Below are 19932 nucleotides of genomic sequence, written 5' to 3' on the forward strand. Positions count from 1 at the left end.
TTCAAGAATGAGTCTAGAATGTTGCTTTTGTACGGAACCGACACAGGATACATGTACTGAATGTACAGTCAGCTGTTGTTCTAGACATTTATATAAACACAGGTATATATAGATAGATACATATAGGTAGATATGTATGTAGATGGAATAAATATAAACATTGTAAATGTACTGTATGTATAGTCAGCTGTTGTTCTAGACATTTATATAAACAGAGGTATACATAGAAAGATAGATATATACATAGGTAGATATATAGATGGAATAAATATAAACAGGATAAATGTACTGTATGTACAGTCAGCTGTTGTTTTAAACATTTATATAAACAATAAACATAGGTATACATAGAGAGATAGATAGATACATAGGTAGATAAATAGATGGAATAATATAAAAAGAATAAATCTATTGAATGTACAGTCAGCTGATGCTCTAGACATTTACATAAACATAGGTATGTATAGAGATATAGATAGATACATAGGTAGATAAATAAAGGGAATAAATATAAAAAGGATAAATGTACTGAATGTAGAGTCAGCTGTTGTTCTAGACATTTATATAAACATAGGTATACATAGAAAGATAGATATATACATAGGTAGATATATAGATGGAATAAATATAAACAGGATAAATGTACTGTATGTACAGTCAGCTGTTGTTCTAGACATTTATATAAACACAGGTATAAATAGTTAGATACATAGGTTGATATATATGTAGATTGTAGATGAAATAAATATAAATAGATATATAGATGGAATAAATATAAGCATTGTAAATGTACTGTATGTACAGTCAGCTGTTGTTCTAAACATTTATATAAACAATAAACATAGATATACATAGAGAGATATATATATAAATAGGTAGATAAATAGATGGAATAAATATAGAAAGGATAAATGTACTGAATGTACAGTCAGCTGTTGTTCTAGACATTTACATAAACATAGGTATGTATAGAGAGATAGATAGATACATAGGTAGATATATAGAGATGAATAGATACATAGATAAATATGTAGATGGAATAAATATAAACAAGATAAATGTACTGAATGTACAGTCAGCTGTTGTGCTAGGCATTTATATAAACATAGGTATAAATAAAAGACAGTTAGATAAAATATATACAAATCGATAGAAAGACAACTATTAATAACATAATTTTTTTAGATTGGGTGGATTTTGTCAACCCTGGAAGATTTCACAGAAACCTGGAATTGGACGGGTTCTTCTGGCTTCCAGGTACGATTTCTAACCAATCTAACTATAAAAAAGAGAACCGAAAAAGCATAAAAACGTTTTTTGATTCATATTTAAGGTTAGGTATAGCATAGTAATTAAATTTTAATTTTCTAACGACCCCACTACCTCCCCTCAAATAAAATAATTAAAGATTTAATACTTAAATTTCCTAGACAAACGGATGTATGAGAATGTCTTTTGTAATATATGTACATTCTTTAAAGCTAAAATTGTTATCTATATTGTAAATTTAACAACTTGCAAAATTTAAATTCTATGAAGTTGTATACTTTTTGTTCGAATAATATTCTAATATGTAAAGTTTTTTCTTTATATGTACGTTAAGATCTCAATAACCACTTAACTAATTGACTTCTCAGTTTTTGGGAATCTTTGCATATGTCCTTATATGGTTTAAAGCTATTCTATTTTTTATTTTCTATTTCTTTTTTTTCTAAGTCATTGCGCTAGATCGACTGCCCGATTTGTTAACAGAAACTTTTATAAACATTATTATTAAGGAACATATCCGCCTGGGAGAGGGTGGTTTATGACGAGGCCCTTGTGGTTGTACCTGACTATATACCTGTCTGTCTGGCCTGCCTGGACAAGGTAAGGATGGAGTGGTGTATGACAAGGTCCTTGTGGTTGTACCTGACTATATACCTGTCTGTCTGGCCTGCCTGGACAAGGTAAGGATGGAGTGGTGTATGACAAGGTCTTGGTGGGTGTACCTGACTATTTACCTGTCTGTCTAGACAAGGTAAGGATGGAGTGGTGTATGACAAGGTCCTAGTGGTTGTACCTGACTATTTACCTGTCTGTCTGGCCTGCCTGGACAAGGTAAGGATGGAGTGATGTATGACAAGATCCTGGTGGTTGTACCTGACTATTTACCTGTCTGTCTGTCTAGACAAGGAAAGGATGGAGTGGTGTATGACAAGGTCTTTGTGGGTGTACCTGACTATTAACCTGTCTGTCTATCCTGTCTAGACAAGTTAAGGATGGAGTGGTGTATGACAAGGTCCTTGTGGTTGTACCGGAATATTTACCTGTCTGTCTGTCTAGACAAGGTAAGGATGGAGTGGTGTATGACAAGGTCCTGGTGGTTGTACCTGACTATATACCTGTCTGTCTAGCCTGTCTAGACCAGGTAAGGATGGAGTGGTGTATGACAAGGTCGTGGTGGTTGTACCTGACTATTTACCTGTCTGTCTGGATAAGGTATGGATGGAGTGGTGTATGACAAGGTCCTGGTGGTTTTACCTGACTATTTACCTGTGTGTCTGGCCTGTCTAGACAAGGTAAGGATGGAGTGGTGTATGACAAGGTCCTGGTGGGTGTACCTGAATATTTACCTGTCTGTCTAGACAAAGTAAGGATGGAGGGGTGTATGACAAGGTCCTGGTGGTTGTACCTGACTATTTACCTGTCTGTCTGGACAAGGTAAGGATAGAGTGGTGTATGACAAGGTCCTGGTGGTTATACCTGACTATTTACCTGTCTGTCTGTCCTGTGTAGACAAGTTAAGGATGGAGTGGTGTATGACAAGGTCCTGGTGTACCTGACTATTTTCCTGTCTGTCTGCCTGCCTGGACAAGGTAAGGATGGAGTGGTGTATGACAAGGTCCTGGTGGGTGTACCTGACTATTTACCTGTCTAGACAAGGTTAGGATGAAGTGGTGTATGACAAGGTCCTGGTGGTTTTATCTGACTATTCACCTGTCTGTCTGGCCTGTCTAGACAAGGTAAGGATGGAGTGATGTATGACAAGGACCTGGTGGTTGTACCTGACTATTTACCTGTCTGTCTAGACAAGGTAAGGATGGAGTGGTGTATGACAAGGTCCTAGTGGTTGTACCTGACTATTTACCTGTCTCTCTGTCTAGACAAGGTAAGGTTGGAGTGGTGTATGACAAGGTCCTGGTGGTTGTACCTGACTATTTAAAACTTTCTAACATAGGTTGTGCAAGCAAATATTTGTTTTAATATACAGGAGCAACTTTTTGACAATGGGAATATTACCCAAATTGTTTTATTTAAGACTTTGTTAGGGGCTAAGTAAGTAGGTTTTTAAAAGCTTTAATGTAAAATTTCGATTGCAAGATTTTTTTGTGTCTATTTGTCTAATTTAGAAAAAAAATTCTTGAAGCAAATAACAGTTTGAATACAAACTGAAACATTTAAAAAAAATCATTTATACAATTTCAGCTACTCTAAAAGTAAATTTAGGAATCTATTTGAAGGTCCCCAAAAATGTTTGCTGCTATCCAAGGAAGGAGGGGACATAGGGATAACGTTTACTTATTCGTTGGCTCAGCAACTTTTGGGACTTTTAATGGATTTTGATTTGGTTGGTTCATTAATTTGAGTTTTCAATATTTCAACAACTAATTGTAATTTACAGACGGTATAATTTTGTGTATACTGTATCGTCATTGGGGAGGCAAATAAATTTATCATTCATTGTCTTATCCCTTAAGATCACTGCAAAGTTATGTTCTTGAAAACAATTGTTTCAGGTGAATGGAGACCATAGATGTGAGAAGTGTTTGTGGCCCATGTGTGGAAAGGTATGTAAATAGGTATAAAGTAAAACTGCTATTGTGAGAAGTGTTTGTGGCCCATATGTGGAAAGGTATGTAAATAGTTATAGAATAGCCCCACTATTGTGAGAAGTGTTTGTGACCCATGTGTGGAAAGGTATGTAAATAGTTATAGAGTAGCCCCGCTATTGTGAGAAGTGTTTGTGGCCCATATGTGGAAAGGTATGTAAATAGTTATAGAGCAGTCCCGCTATTGTGAGAAGTGTTCTTGGCCCATGTGTGGAAAGGTATGTAAATAGTTATAGAGTTGCCCCGCTATTGTGAGAAGTGTTTGTGGCCCATATGTGGAAAGGTATGTAAATAGTTATAGAGCAGTCCCGCTATTGTGAGAAGTGTTCTTGGCCCATGTGTGGAAAGGTATGTAAATAGTTATAGAGTAGCCCCGCTATTGTGAGAAGTGTTTGTGGCCCATGTGTGGAAAGGTATGTAAATAGTTATAGAGCAGTCCCGCTATTGTGAGAAGTGTTTGTGGCCCATGTGTGGAAAGGTATGTAATAATTAAAGAGTAGCCCCGCTATTGTGAGAAGTGTTTGTGGCCCATGTGTGGAAAGGTATGTAAATAGTTTTAGAGTAGCCCCGCTATTGTGAGAAGTGTTTGTGGCCCATGTGTGGAAAGGTATGTAAATAGTTATAGAGTAGCCCCGCTATTAGATTCATAGATAAAGCATTATTTAGATAAACAAAGATTATAATATCTATGAAAGCGAATATAAAAAGATAAACAAATGTTGCAGACCACTGGAATGCATATTACAGCATTCTATATAGACGGAAAGGAGTAGTATATGCTTGTTAGTATCAGGTATCTTTCAGCCATCTTTTCTTAATACTAGCCAAGAAAATAAAGATTCTTCTATGTTATTTTAGTCACATAGAAGCTTCTCTTAAATTTTAAAAATCTATGAGTGCGCTATTGAAATCTAATATCTTTTTTCTCATTATCGCTTCCTTATTCTAAATTTTAAGTTTTACAAAGATTTTTCATATCTTTCTAACAAAATATGTTCATATAATGTGCAGAAATAAACAATTAATTGTTAACTTTTTTGCTGCGCAATAAATAGCCAAATTGAGTATAATTACAAGTTCTGTCTTGGTTTTGAGCTATTTTCTCAACAGTAAGGCCCTTTATTTTTTAATAAAAACTTTGCCTCTCCTCCTCACCCCCAAAAATGAAGGAAAATAAAATTTAAGCTTTTTTTTAAAACAAATATTAAGTGTGTGGATTCACCCCTACCTCTTCTTGTTGATAAGCCCCTTAAGGCTAGATGTGAAGACACCAGTCTTAATTATAGGGTATCTAAGAGCACTTTTAAGAGACAAAATTTAATATTGTAAAAACATACATGACCCACCCAAATTTTGGATAGTTGTTGTTATGTACTATGCATTTTTTAGGATAAAGTAAAAAGTATGTTGGCAAAGTGTTGCAATACCTAAAACCAGCGGCTAAGCCCTTAGTGGCCTCTAGTGGCATTTAAATTTTTTTTTATTTTAAATATCTAATTTGAGAACTAATTTGTCTGTGTTGCGATCAGCTGTTAAATTCATGTCTCTACGCAGTGCCACTACGCTAGCGACACTATGCGGCGGGAATATTTCAATTTTTTTCGATTTTATTGTGATATCTCTTTGAGGGTGATGGTACCCTCCCCCAAAATAGTTATAAACCATCCCGGGTCGTATGAGAAGCTACCCTGTTAAGGAGAACCCGATCGGTTTAGCGGTTAGAGAGATCCTTCGGTACAAACACACAAACATCCTGTTACTTAAGGATATTCTAAATGCTACCAATAAAGGGATAAGTTTTTCTGTTTATAATCGATAGGCAGGCAAGGGTGCCGTCTCCATAGTTTGGTCAGGGGGGAGGTATAAAATTTTTAAAAATTGAATAATAAATCCTATGAGGATAATACCGTTTTCTTTATAAGTTTTAGGTAGGTCTCTAAAGTCTATTTTTAGGTGGTTTATTGTAAACATCATTGTATTACAAAATTAAATCTACATTTACTCTGTTTTTTTAGCAATAACTTTTCTTTCAACCCTGTTAGTTAGGGACAAAATAGATAAGTATGTACTAAAAGAAGTATGCTTTTGTTACATTGAGAAACTATTTACAAATTAACTTACTGAAATAATAATAGTTTTTTATAGGAAAGTCTTTTATATTCTAAGTTCATTGTGTTCTTTGAAAAAATGGACTAATATTTATCATTTGATTTTGACTTAAAATTATTTAAACTAGTTTGAAGGTAGAGTAAGAGATTGGTCTTTCAGGAAGGGAGGTTATCCCCTACAGAGACGTAACACAATAAATGCATATCACCCCCAACAAAATTGAAGTTCCTTTACAAACATATACATTTGCTATGCTGTACAAATAAATAAATTTGAGACTAATATTGTATGATAATTATTGGTCTGTCCAAAAACTACTAATGATATTTAGTAAAGCCATCAGATCAATTGGGGCTTATCTAAGAAAATTCAAAGATTGGAAAAGTTTTCAAGGAAAATTCAATCATAACTTAAAAAATTTAAAGAAAAAAATGAAATAAATTAACCAACAATGTATAAAATGTTATGACATAAATATTTTACCATTTGCAAATGTCAATTATGATCATCTAAATTTTAATAGATAAAAACTACCATAGATAAGTTTTTATATTTTACAATTGTTTTTTTTTATGTGCTCTAAAGAATTAGTAAAAAGGTATCAATTTCAATCATTGTCATATGTTCATTATAATAACAGAATTGAAGTTAAAATTAGGATGATGTATAAATTACAGTATAAAAACCTAACTGTAATTGTGACATTAACGTTTTGAAATATGATAAAGATTATTTAAATGTTTAGGAAGAATGTAAAAATCACCCAAATCATGAACTAGAATGCAAAGTCTTCAGTGGAAAAAATCTTCAGCCACAAATTGAGGTGATTTTATTTAGTAACGTAGGGTATGTCAGTTTATGCATTTGATAATAAGTTAATAATTCTTTGTTCTTTTTAATCAGGGATCTAAATGGGTAAGACAATGAACTAACAATGGATAAAAATCTCCAATGATGATTTTAAAAAAAATTCCTTCTCTAGATTAGAATTATTGTTTGAAAAGTTTAGACACTGCTTGTTTGGAACCAACTAATTAAAATGTCAATAAAAGTACCTAAAAGTTCAGAGCAAATAAAATGTTGTTAAAAATTTTGATAAAAGTGTAATCTGTATTCTGTTAAAATGACATAAGATTGTTTTTGCAAAGCTACATGGTTGCCAGATTTTAATTTGCATTATTTTAACACAAACTAATTTTAGGATTATTCTTCTATTCATTGGGCTTACAGCGCTTTGGCAATATTGAGGGTTATTCTAACATCTCAAACATCTCTAGGTATAGTTTTCGTAGCACAGCTACGATATAATCAAGGTATGTCCGTCTGTATATTAATTGCCCATGTTTCTTTTGAATGTTCATTTAGTGATTTATTTAGTTGTTTTCTGTACTTCTTATTAATTTTCATTAGTATTTTTGTTATGATAAATCTACTATATATTTATCAGTAGGGAAGCTACTCTATAATTCGAAACATATGGGCTGGAGCGTGAATTTATCAGTTCCTAAATGACTGAAGATCTCTCTTTTTTCTCTTTCCCTTTGTATGACTACTGAACATGTGCTCCATTTCTCACTTTGTCCGTTTGTCCATCCATGAATTTGTTTGTGCTTCGTTACTTTTGGATATTGTCATCCTTGTTTATTTAGAAAATAAAGAAGCTTTGGAAATGTTTATGAGCCATGTTGAAGATTGGAAATCAGATACTAAGGTGATGAGGAAATCCGTTCCTGATATCTTTAGTTACATACAGACATAAATCTTGTAATTTAATGCTTATGTTGCCTGTTTATTGAAAGATTTCAATACCTAAACCTTTCTGCAATTGCAATATCATACTTTAGTGCTTTCCCTCAATTTGTCTAGCTTTGAAATGAATTTAAATAAACATGGCGGAGGCTAGTTTTTTGTTTTCTTGCAAGATGCCCTAACTTTGCGGATTCTCTACCTTCGATTATCTAACCCTACAGGGCTACCCTGTACCAAATAAAGCCTGACCTAATCTGCCATAAAGTTAAGCACAAACACACGAAAAACTCCCTCCTCCCCTATTTTAAATTTTTTCTAAATATTGTTTGGGGGTTGGGGGTTCTGTGCTCTAAGAGACACATTTAGGGAAACTCCCCTATTTCTATTGATTTTGCATGTTTTTTACATTGATTTTTCTTGAAAGGAAAAAATATTAGAACTATCTATTGCTGCGCTACATATGGTGATAATCATGCTTGGTAATACAGGTATGTGAAGGATTAGCTCGGGTCTGGAAGTTTCTGGAGACCACCCTGGCACAATCTAGTATCAATGAGGAATGGTGTTTATTCGAATATGAGTTAAATAGTCACGTGACTTGGCATAAACATACACAATCACTCTTCCTTCTTTCATAAATTGATTAGATTTTCATTGATTGTTAGGTTTAAGAAATAAGACAATCCTGATGAATTGATGTATACCCCCAATGAAGAAAAAAATTAATTATCTCTTTAGAAAAAATGTTGTACATTCCAATTAAGATTTACTAAATGTTCCCAAGGTTTTCTTCAAACCAATGAGGGTCTTAGTTTTATTACATTGGGTACCAGTGTAATTTATAGTCCCTGGAAGGCTTAACAATAACCAGACTTAATTATCTTACCTAAGAATCTGATTGTGAATTTGTTTTTTAGTTGCACTACATTGCAATGTTATAATTATGAATAATAAAGTTTGGGTTGATTCCTGTAACAATACGTTACAAATAAGCTAAGACTTTCAGAGAAGCTTTACTATTAAAAATTTATAGAATATGGTATGAACGCCAAATAGGAACAAGTTCAACATGTGTTTGGAGCTTTAAAAACAAATTCTGTTGGTTACACAGGTAAATATTGTTTCAAGTCTGGTGATTATAGAAAGCTGAGAGTGGAGATTTTTTGAACCATTGAGGTCAAAGGATGCAGAATTCTGTAAAAATTATATTGTCCTGTTTTTTTGGCCGACCAATTAAGGACTGTTCATAATTTTATTAAGTATTTTTTTTAACTATAAAGTATCTCTTTTAATTATTGATAACTTCATAAGAGGGCAAGATATAATCGTTTCATATGTTGGGCGAACATACCTACGGACAAACATCAATATACAAAATCTTTGCGTTAAACAGTACTTTGTTTTAATATGTACATATAAGTTTCATAGAAGGGGAAAAATATTTGCGTTTCGGTCAACTAAAATTGCAACTTTTTGACATAAACTAATAGTTTAGATTTTCCTTAAGCATAAAGGAGAATAATACACTTAAGAAAAAAAGAAAGTGTTATTAATATTTTTATTTTTAAACATTAATTATAACTAATGACTTTCTTTTAATGATCCTGTAGATCTTTAATAGATGATGCGATGCCCCCCCCCCCCTCCCCCCAATTTATTTTTTGATTCAAAAGATGTTATTTGTTATAGGAAAAGATGGCCGTGTTTTATTTCCTTTATTAGCCGTGGCTTCCCATTCTTGTGCTGCTAATCTAGGTATTCTTTTTTTAGTAGCGCCTCTATAATTAGGGTCGGTCCGTACGTTCGTCCGTAACGGTTTGTTCTTTTAGACATGCTAGGTTTGTCCTATAGAATTTAAACTTAATTATCTTAATTTACTACATTCATATTCTGCTTATTCTGTTCTGACACTCTACATGTGTCAATGTTTGTTATTATCCTACCATTTCAGAGCTGTGCTTTTATGGATGTTGTTATCCTTTTTTAAGTAGTGCATGTAGCGCTAGCGCACATATCCCTTGCAATAACATCCCAACTGTTGCAGACAACCAATTCTTTAATTGGAAAATCTTTGTATGGAAGCACCATGTGCATTGCACCTGTTTTGGGCAAAGACATCCCCCCTAATCTTACTATTGATGTCCTAAATCTGACTTAACAGCAGTTGGTATAGCTTTAACGTCTTTAGTATTTGCATGTATGTCCGCATGTCCGACTGTATGATCTTAATCTACTTAATTGTAAAAGATTATTGAAAATATGGTTATGTCTTGTTAGGATGAAAAATAAAATACCAATAAAACAGTCAAAAACCTGTCTGATTACTTAATAATTGCCATAGTATTATTTTTTTAGAAGCAACTTTTGACCCAAGAGAAAAGGCCATGTTTAGAGCTAAAACGAATATAAGGTTAGATTTAAAAATATTAGTTTTTGATATTTAAAATAGGATTATTAGTTTATTAATGTAAATGTTTTTTTTAACCCGCGACCGTAGCTTAACACGTCGAGCATTCCAGGGAGTAAGGGAGGGGACAATGGATCGAATATTCAATCTTTAGGAGTCTCAGACTTTGGGGACTGGCTTAAAGGGAATGTGCAAGAATTTAGCAGTTTCTGACTGAGTTTAGGGACTTGCGCAAGAAATGCCGTTACTCGCTATGTTAGTTATGAATATATATAGTTTTGCAGACAGAGAGTAGTTCAAATATAAATACACGCCCCCCCCTCCCATACTATATTTCACTCCCTTCATCCCCACCTCCTTTTTAAAAGTAGACGAGAAAGGGAAATGGAGAAGGGAGGTGGGGGAAATAAACAGGATAAAAAGGGGCAGGAAGGCGTGCGGGTCATATACTTGCCCATCCAGCTACACGCCTGCCTGCCCCTTTTTTCCGTGTTCACATCACTTGCCCCCAAATCTCTTTTCTCTTTCCCTGTCATCTGAAGAGATCCAGGGAGATATTTCTAGTAATTAATTACAGAATGGTTATGTCAGTCTGTAATACTGGTAATCTTATTTTCAAATGATTGCTTTTTTTCTTGGAACTTTTTTCTTAGTTTATGGTTTTCTAGATTTAATCAACAATCACTTTACAATTTCCACCATATTTTCGGGATTATTCTGGTTTTCATGGCCTTTCTTCAAAAACTCTTAAATTGAATTAATTGCCTATTGTCCCCTCCCTTACTCCCTGCGAGCATTCGCTAATTTCTTTAAATTGGTTAAAGGATGTGGATGGGGGTATCGTTATTTTAGCCAGCTGTGAGTATAATTTTATTAGAGTACATGGAAATCTGGTACAATATCCATATCATATATCAATTACCATATTATGAATGTTTTGATGTTAACAATTGTATCTTCCCAAAAACAAGTTTTAAGCAGCTATAGTGAAATAGGCTTAAATTATTATTTCGCTTGTTGGTTATATATACCTTATTCCTGACTCAAAGTTTTAAAAATGTTTGTTTGGTTACATTTATCAAATCTTGATTGGTTGTTTTAATTTATGAGTATATAAAGGGTAATTTTGTTCATTGTTTTATTCTTTTGTTTCATTATTTAAATATTTTAGGGAGGGGGAAGAATTGTGTATAAGATATACAGACCATCTCACTTCCAAATTTATAATTCAGGTACCAACCTATAGATACTTAAGTAACAGGATGTATGTTTATCTTTGTTTTTTTGTGATGAATTAGAATTTAATATTTCATGAATAAATCCATTTAGTTCTCCATTCTTAGGTCAAAGGATGCTTAGGCTTCTTTGTTGTTTTTTTGTGTCTATTTTGCTGCAATAGATCCAAGGAGCGCCACACCGCTTGTGGGAATTTTATTATAAATTTCAGGTTTTGGGCTATTTTGTGCGTTTAAAAAGTCAATGCAGCCGAAGAAAAAATGTCTACCCAACCAAAAATATCTCTGTTAAGGGCACCGCCACTACTAATAAAGAATAAATTTAACAAATACAAGGTTTCGTGATTTTTCTGTCGCACTAATTTTTATCATTATTACTTTATGCTACTTGTGTATTCGCCCCTAGCCTCTGGGGAAGGACGGTGGAAGTCAGGAAAATAGAAAAGCTTCCCTAAAAAGCACAACCCAATTTGAGCAGCTATTTCCGAGATCTTTGGCTTACTAATTTATATAATTACAGAAAGAATAATTATCTTATGTCTATTTAGAGGAAATTAAAAGAAGAATGGTTGTTTGATTGTCAATGTGTTAGATGTTTAGATTCTACTGAATTTGGGTCTTATTTCTCTTCTTTAAAGGTAGATAGATAAATAGATAGAAAGATAGATATATGGATAGGTTGATAGATAGGTAACCATACAAATAGATAGACAGACAACTGGACACTTATACAAATATATAGAGAGACAGACGGACAGACAGACAGTCTGACAATAGAATGAGAAATAGATACATGATAGGTTTTTTTAAAAATGTATTTATAGATTTGAAAATAAGTAGATAGAAAAAGAATTTTCTAAAAATATATTTTTAAAGTAATGAAAACGTTTATAACATTTTTGTTTTGTTTAAGTGCGATTGTAAGGGATTTTTCTGTAAAGTAGTGAAAGGTAAGAAATATCCTTTTCCAGTATGGCTTTTCGCGATTGATATATTCGGTGGATAAGAGCATGTAAATCTTTAAATCTAGATTTCTACGAATATAAAAATGTACATCATAATATTAAAACCAAGATGCTGAAGGTTTTAATCTTATAATTGTACATTTTTATATCAGCAGAAAACTGTTTATAATATGATGTGATAAATAACTATATCCTTTAACCCTTAACGGTCGGGGGGGGGGGGGCGTTGAACGCCCCCCCCATCCGGTTTTTTCTATCTCATTTTCTGTGTGTGAAAGATAAAGAGCCCAAACTGCGTGACTTTTTAAGTTTGGGTATGACACATAACTGAGAGTTTGAATTTTTTGAATATCTTCATCCTGGCGGGCACAGGATGCCAGCAAACCTGGCAGGGTCATCCAGGTAAAGAGCAAAAATATTTTTTTGACTTAAACAAAGTATTTTATCTTGCCAAAATACTAAAATATCCTCTAGTAGTACATCCTTATATGAAATACAGGTGTTCAAGTCAATTTCAGGTTCCAGGTATGATCCTGCAGGTCCTGATCCTCCAGGTCTCCAGAAATCTTTAAAAGGCTCCTGTGGCCTCAATTTTTGACTTAGAGACTTCAAATTTTAAACTTAAGCTTTTCTTACATGTCTACATAACGTATTAAAATTTCATAAAGATCCACCGCCGTTTTCCCGCCGACCGCCGACTGCGGCGGCTGGCAGCTGCCAAGTACAGCTGCGGCCGCTGAAATTTATATTTTGACATTTCAAATATAAAATTTACATAAAGATAAACATTTTCTGCAAAAAAATTGTTCTTCTAGCTTCAAAAATAAGAAAATTACAGCCGTTTGAAATTTTTAAGTAAAAAAGGACCTAAAAACAAAGGTTGTTAAATAAAAGGGTGAAGGAAGCGAAAATTGACTTTGACTTACTTAAGATCGGAAATTCATCATAACACAGGGGACTTGTACAAAAAATTTAGCCCTCTAGCTCTAATAGGAACTGAGATTATATGGGGGGGGGGGGCGTTGAACGCCCCCCCCCCCCCCCCCGACTGATTTAGGTGCGGCAAGGGGCCCGACTGTTAAGGGTTAAGAGCTGTCAGACGCAATAATCCGTCTAACTTAGAAAGGAATTGCTAGCAGACGAGAATTTGTAATTTATTTTTGAAAGAAAACTCATCTATTTATTTGGTTAAATTAATAATTGCATTTACAAACCAAAATTTACACGTTCTAACCAATAATATGGCCAGAATGTTTCTTCAATGAATGCTTATTAATCAATATAATGATTAGAGTTCTAGTTCTATTTATTTATTTATCGTAAACAGCGTAGGGTGCCTCCAAAAAAATGACGTCATACAATACAAAGTACCAATGATAGGCCAGTGTAAATTGTAATTGACCAAAGGTAAGATTTATACTGTCCTCTTATTGGTCATTTGTATTGTATAACGTCATTTTGTGTCGGCACTTTCTATTTATTTAAATTGTGGTTCTATTTATTCTACAATCAACCTTAAAAAAACACCTATGTTATCAATTGCTTTGATATAGTCTAAACCACATGAATTAATAAAAATACAAAAATAATATAGACATCCAGAGATCTTAAGGGATAAGACAATGGGGATAAATAGATGCAAAGACCCATTAATGATAAACAAAATTTCTTCATCTGTTGATTACAATACTTGTTTGTGAAGTTTAGGAACTAGTAATTTAATAAAATTTAGTAAGATTACCCAAAGTTTACGATTGTGAGAAGTGTTTCTAAAACTTTGGGTACCAGTGTAATTTATATTTTAATGTAACCTCCCTCCCTATTACCATCTCAATAGAAAGTCGTCAATAAACAAGAAAACATATTTAATTTATATCTCTCTAAAACGAAGGGACATACGGACAAACTTAGTTATAGAGTAACAATTCTAATAATGATATTTGTTTTACTTTAGATGATATTAAAGAAAAACTTGTTTGCTCAAATTGTCATTTGGAAAAGGATCTTTTCAGTCAACTTAAAAGGTATAAAATGTCACAAAATTGTTATATAGCAAGGATTTTAACAATCATAAGTGGCGAAGCACAAAAAAATTAAGAGGAATACGGACAACGAGCATTTGTTAAAATAAAAAAAATAGATTTATTTGATATAGAAAAAAAGAATCCTTTCCACGTATTTTGTATTTTATATTTTTAATATTTATATTTTATAGGATGACTGACAAACCGACGGACAATGTAAATTAAATATTGGATGCTAATTTTTGTTTATCTTATATAGCAGATGAGAAAATCACATTAAGGAATGACAATGTACGTACAATGTACAATGTTTTTAAAACAAATTTTTATCAAATATATTAATTTATAGTGAGACTGATATCTTACAAACAATACAGAATCTAAATGATGAGGTATTTATTTTAAGATTTTTTCTTGCAGGGGGGGGGGGAGTCAACATTCGTTTTATATTAAGGAAGCATGGAAAAAAATAGTTCATCAAATCGGTAACATATACCCAGTTTTTAAAAGAATAAGTCATGTTTTTAAAAGTCGGTAGACAAAAACCTTAATTATAGTTGGATTAACATTTTGTTTAAAAATTTTCTTTTTTTAAATTTAAGAAAATTGAATACATACAGAAAATGTATTGTACTAAAACGGAAATTTTATAAATCACCCCTAAAATGTTATTTCGTAATTTTGTAAATTGAAATGTCTTTCTACAGTATGGTTTAATCAATCCTTCTGATGTACTCAATTATTTTTTAGGTAAAGCTTTTAGAATTAGAAGAAACTTTGTTAAAAAACAAGAATTATCATAAAAATCATTATCTATTGTTTGCTCTCAGAAGAAGGTAAAGGACGCAGATTTTTTTTTTAAACTGACTAAAATTGAGGGATTATCCGTATCTTTTTTGGGGGTTTTCTTACTCACTTCTCCTCTCATCTTCCTCATTTTTATAACGTCACATGGGTGATTTCTTAACACACTTTGGTATTTGTCTTTAGAATCATATAAAAAAAGGCTTTTATCATAAATATAATCCGATATTAAATACATATTTCTTTTAGATATTTGGATATTGTGGACATAAAATCTGTTGATGATCTCAGAAAGGTTAGAAAATCTATCTAATTTATTTGAAAGATTTTTCAAGCGTTTATCTGAGCAGCATTGATTTTTAGTTTCCTTTGTTGATTCTTTTCAAATGTACATTGTACATTAACCAGATGTTTGCATTTATTATTTATAAAAAATATTATACCCGCAAGGAAACAATTTATAAGACAGACATACTGACTAATTGAGTTATAGAGAAGAAGCTTAACTGTCAGCAAAATCTTCTAAACAAAAAAATCAGCTGCCTATGTCTAATAGCAACCAAATAATTACAATGCAAGAAAACGAAAAGTTGGACAGACAGACAAATTGACTTGTAGAGGGGCTTTACATATAATTAGAAAACAGTAAAAGTGTCGAACTATGACGTCAGAAAAAATTAACAATTAACCAATGAGAGGCCGCTATATATTTTACCACAGTGAATACTGGCTTCTTATTGGATAATTGTAAATTTTTTCTGACGTCATATATTATTTTTTAGGTTTCCCGTCTTTCCAAACATGTGATAGATGTTCTTCAGTTAATAGAACCTGGCTGTACTAAAATATTTGGAAGGTATATAGATAGATAGATAGATGGATGGATGGATAGAAAGTTGGATGGATAGAAAGATGGATGGATAGAAAGATGATTGGATAGATAGATGGATGGATAGAATGATGGATGGATGTATAGCTAAATGGATAAATGTATAGAACGACGGATTGTTAGATAGATAGATGGATGGATGTATATATAGATAGATGAAAGGATGGATGTATAGATAGATGGATAGATGTTTAGATAGATTGGTAGATGGATGCGTGAGTAGATAGTTTAATGAATGGATGTATAGATAGATGGATAGATTTGTTAAATGAATAGATTGATAGTTAAATATTTTTCATTAAATAAAACATGGATGGACTATAAAAAAAATGAGGTATATAAACTGATAGATGGAAAGATTGCTAGATAAGAAGTATGGATAGATTTTCTTTATTTACAGTACCTGTATGTTCTAAAATATTTGGGAGGTATGAACTTTTATAAATAAATGGATGGATAGCTATGTTAAATTAATAGAGAGATGTTTTTCATTTTTAAAAATTGATATGAGGTTGCTCATAGAATCCAAGATTGAGACCCTAATTTAATAATTCTATTATCTAGGTATTTATCCTTAATGTTGAAATCAAAAATGAGGTTACTAACAGAATCCAAGATTGACTATCTATTATAATAATTCTATTATCTAGGTATCTATCCTTAATGTTGGAATCAGAAATGAGGTTGCTAACATATAGCAAGATTGACTATCTATTATAATAATTCTATTATCTAGGTATTTATCCTTAATGTTGGAATCAGAAATAAGGTTGCTAACAGATGCCAAGATTGACTATCTATTATAATAATTTTATTATCTAGGTATTTATCCTTAATGTTGGGATCAGAAATAAGGTTGCTAACAAAATCCAAGACTGACTATCTATAATAATAATTCTATTATCTAGGTATCTATCCTTAATGTTGGAATCAGAAATAAGGTTACTAACAGAATCCAAGATTGACTATCTATAATAATAATTCTATTATCTAGGTATTTATCCTTAATGTTGGAGTCAGAAATAAGGTTACTAACAGAATCCAAGATTGACTATCTATAATAATAATTCTATTATCTAGGTATTTATCCTTAATGTTGGAATCAGAAATAAGGTTACTAACAGATGCCAAGATTGACTATCTATTATAATAATTTTATTATCTAGGTATTTATCCTTAATGTTGGGATCAGAAATAAGGTTGCTAACAAAATCCAAGACTGACTATCTATAATAATAATTCTATTATCTAGGTATCTATCCTTAATGTTGGAATCAGAAATAAGGTTACTAACAGAATCCAAGATTGACTATCTATAATAATAATTCTATTGTCTAGGTATTTATCCTTAATGTTGGAGTCAGAAATAAGGTTACTAACATAATCCAAGATTGACTATCTATAATAATAATTCTATTATCTAGGTATTTATCCTTAATGTTGGAATCAAAAATGAGGTTACTAACAGAATCCAAGATTGACTATCTATTATAATAATTCTATTATCTAGGTATCTATCCTTAAAGGAAGCCTGCAAGAAATACCACGCTTTAACTGCTGAAAGACTGCCACAAGTAGACCAAATACCCCAAATTTGAAGCCTTCAGCTTCTATAACAAAAAAGTTCTAGGCATTTTAAAATGACATTTTATGTACAATGAAAATTTTGAAAAAATTGCAATGCTCATGTTGAAAACTTTGAAATTAAACTACGTGGCCTAGAAACAAAATTATAAGCTTATTTTTGTCATAAATTTAGGTTTCCAGTAACTAATTATACTTTTACAATAAAAATACCCATTTTTATAGTCAAAATCATTAAAAAAAATTAAGTTTAACTTGCATTTTACCGAATGTACTGTAGCCAATCAGAAGGCTGAATCAGCTTAACAACCAATCACAGCTGAGCTTGTATTAGTTTACCCCTTTGTTACCGCTATGATTTTTGTTTAAAAATGCAATTTAAATCGAATTTTTTTCATAGATTTTGACTATGAAATGTGGTGTTTTTATTGCAGAAATGTAATCAGTTACCAGCAATCTAAGTTTCTGACAAAGATAAGGTTATAATTTTGTGTCTAGGCGACGTAATTTATAATTGTTTTTTCTTTTATGAGCATTGGAAATCTTTCAAAAATTTCATTGTATATAAAATGCTATTTTGAAATGACTAGAACTTTTTTGTTATTGAAGCTGAAAGCTTTAAATTAGGGGTATTGGGTCTACTTGTGGCAGTCTTTCAGCAGTTAAAGCGTGGTATTTCTTGCAGGCGTCCTTTAATGTTGGAATCAGAAATGAGGTTGCTAACATATAGCATGATTGACTATCTATTATAATAATTCTATTATCTAGGTATCTATCCTTAATGTTGGAATCAGAAATAAGGTTACTAACAGAATCCAAGATTGACTATCTATAATAATAATTCTATTATCTAGGTATTTATCCTTAATGTTGGAATCAGAAATGAGGTTACTAACAGAATCCAAGATTGACTATCTATTATAATAATTCTATTATCTAGGTATTTATCCTTAATGTTGGAGTCAGAAATAAGGTTACTAACAGAATCCAAGATTGACTATCTATAATAATAATTCTATTATCTAGGTATTTATCCTTAATGTTGGAATCAGAAATAAGGTTACTAACATATAGCAAGACTGACTATCTATTATAATAATTCTATTATCTAGGTATTTATCCTTAATGTTGGAGTCAGAAATAAGGTTACTAACAGAATCCAATATTGACTATCTATAATAATAATTCTATTATCTAGGTATTTATCCTTAATGTTGGAATCAGAAATAAGGTTACTAACATATAGCAAGACTGACTATCTATTATAATAATTCTATTATCTAGGTATTTATCCTTAATGTTGGAGTCAGAAATGAGGTTACTAACAGAATCCAAGATTGACTATCTATAATAATAATTCTATTATCTAGGTATTTATCCTTAATGTTGGAGTCAGAAATGAGGTTACTAACAGAATCCAAGATTGACTATCTATTATAATAATTCTATTATCTAGGTATTTATCCTTAATGTTGGAGTCAGAAATGAGGTTGCTCACAGATGCTAAGAAATCCAATAGAATTGATGAAAATGAATTCAGGTGATTAATCAGAAGATTTAAACTGAAAAAAGGGCGGTTTCCCTCAAAGTGCCTAGTCGAGCGAAGAAATCCCACCCCACCTCTAGTTTTTTGTTTGATTGTTTATTACTTTAGGCCAGGTTAGAATTAATTATATTGGGAATTGGGTATCTGATTAAGATAGGCGGCTGAGTTTTTTTTTTTTTTTTTTTTTAAGATTTCCTGTACTCGTAAAACTCACTAGCTCTTTTAGTCAGGCTGCAATATACCAATACATATTTTATCAAAAAGGTTTCGTGATTTTTTTAGAACTTTTTTTTGACACTGTACATCTCCTCTACAACTGACTATGTCCGTTTGTCAATCCATATTTTTCTTTGCTTTACTTCTTATAAATATTGTCATCCTTGTTTAGGTTAAGAATGAAGCAAGTAATCCAGGGAAGATTGAAAGCTGTTAAACTTCAGAGCAACTTTGTCAAATAAACAAGGACGTGAAACGTGAAAAACTCCTAATCCATATAAAAGGGAGGCCTACAAGGCATATTTTATGGTTTATTAAGAGTCATGCGATATAGTAATTTAGCTATTATAATTTATATATAATTGGTAGCATAGTTTGGACTCTGGTCGTTTATATAACCTAATCAAGATTTAATAAAAGTACCCAAATTATAAGAAAACGATTAATAGAAGCTTTGGATCAAGTGCAGTTCACGGTAAAATATTTCTGGTAACGAATATTTCTATAATAGCTATAAATCAATAATGCATAA

At 32.0% G+C, this 19932-nt stretch overlaps 2 protein-coding genes and 1 long non-coding RNA gene across 3 annotated transcripts; all 3 read left to right on the forward strand.

The window, feature by feature from the left end:
• LOC145324560 (SET domain-containing protein SmydA-8-like) lies at nt 1–8368 on the forward strand. The gene is made up of 8 exons (XM_080167143.1): nt 1–102; nt 1186–1257; nt 1779–1869; nt 3780–3830; nt 6727–6804; nt 7183–7258; nt 7631–7692; nt 8219–8368. Exons 1-8 carry the CDS (start codon nt 8–10, stop codon nt 8366–8368), a joined length of 675 nt encoding a protein of 224 aa, XP_080023269.1. The 5' UTR covers nt 1–7.
• Nucleotides 8369–8711: 343 nt separating this feature from the next.
• On the forward strand, nt 8712–11369 carry LOC145323815 (uncharacterized). The gene is made up of 4 exons (XR_013881111.1): nt 8712–8841; nt 9420–9485; nt 10086–10140; nt 11309–11369. It is a non-coding gene; the product is annotated as an uncharacterized LOC145323815 (long non-coding RNA).
• A 264-nt stretch (nt 11370–11633) lies between these two features.
• On the forward strand, nt 11634–19665 carry LOC145324561 (uncharacterized). Its single transcript, XM_080167144.1, has 10 exons — nt 11634–11666; nt 11921–12010; nt 12286–12322; nt 14292–14361; nt 14711–14753; nt 15112–15197; nt 15415–15460; nt 15948–16021; nt 19095–19178; nt 19573–19665. The coding sequence occupies exons 1-10, from the start codon at nt 11634–11636 to the stop codon at nt 19640–19642; spliced, it is 633 nt and encodes a 210-aa protein (XP_080023270.1). The 3' UTR covers nt 19643–19665.
• The last annotated feature ends 267 nt before the right edge of the window (nt 19666–19932 follow it).

This window comes from Acartia tonsa, chromosome 7 (genome assembly GCF_053477335.1).
Source record: "Acartia tonsa isolate MP-2025a chromosome 7, ASM5347733v1, whole genome shotgun sequence".
Classification (NCBI taxonomy): domain Eukaryota; kingdom Metazoa; phylum Arthropoda; class Copepoda; order Calanoida; family Acartiidae; genus Acartia; species Acartia tonsa.

Bases quoted from the DNA above. Each gene is read 5' to 3' on its own strand.
- LOC145324560 (XM_080167143.1), top strand. From the start codon at position 8: ATGAGTCTAGAATGTTGCTTTTGTACGGAACCGACACAGGATACATGT. The intron at 103-1,185 runs GTATATATAGAT...TAATTTTTTTAG, and splicing joins AGACATTTATATAAACACAG to ATTGGGTGGATTTTGTCAAC. The intron at 1,870-3,779 runs GTAAGGATGGAG...CAATTGTTTCAG, and splicing joins GTCTGGCCTGCCTGGACAAG to GTGAATGGAGACCATAGATG.
- LOC145324561 (XM_080167144.1), top strand. From the start codon at position 11,634: ATGTCTACCCAACCAAAAATATCTCTGTTAAGG. The intron at 14,754-15,111 runs GTATTTATTTTA...ATTATTTTTTAG, and splicing joins TACAGAATCTAAATGATGAG to GTAAAGCTTTTAGAATTAGA. The intron at 15,461-15,947 runs GTTAGAAAATCT...ATTATTTTTTAG, and splicing joins CTGTTGATGATCTCAGAAAG to GTTTCCCGTCTTTCCAAACA.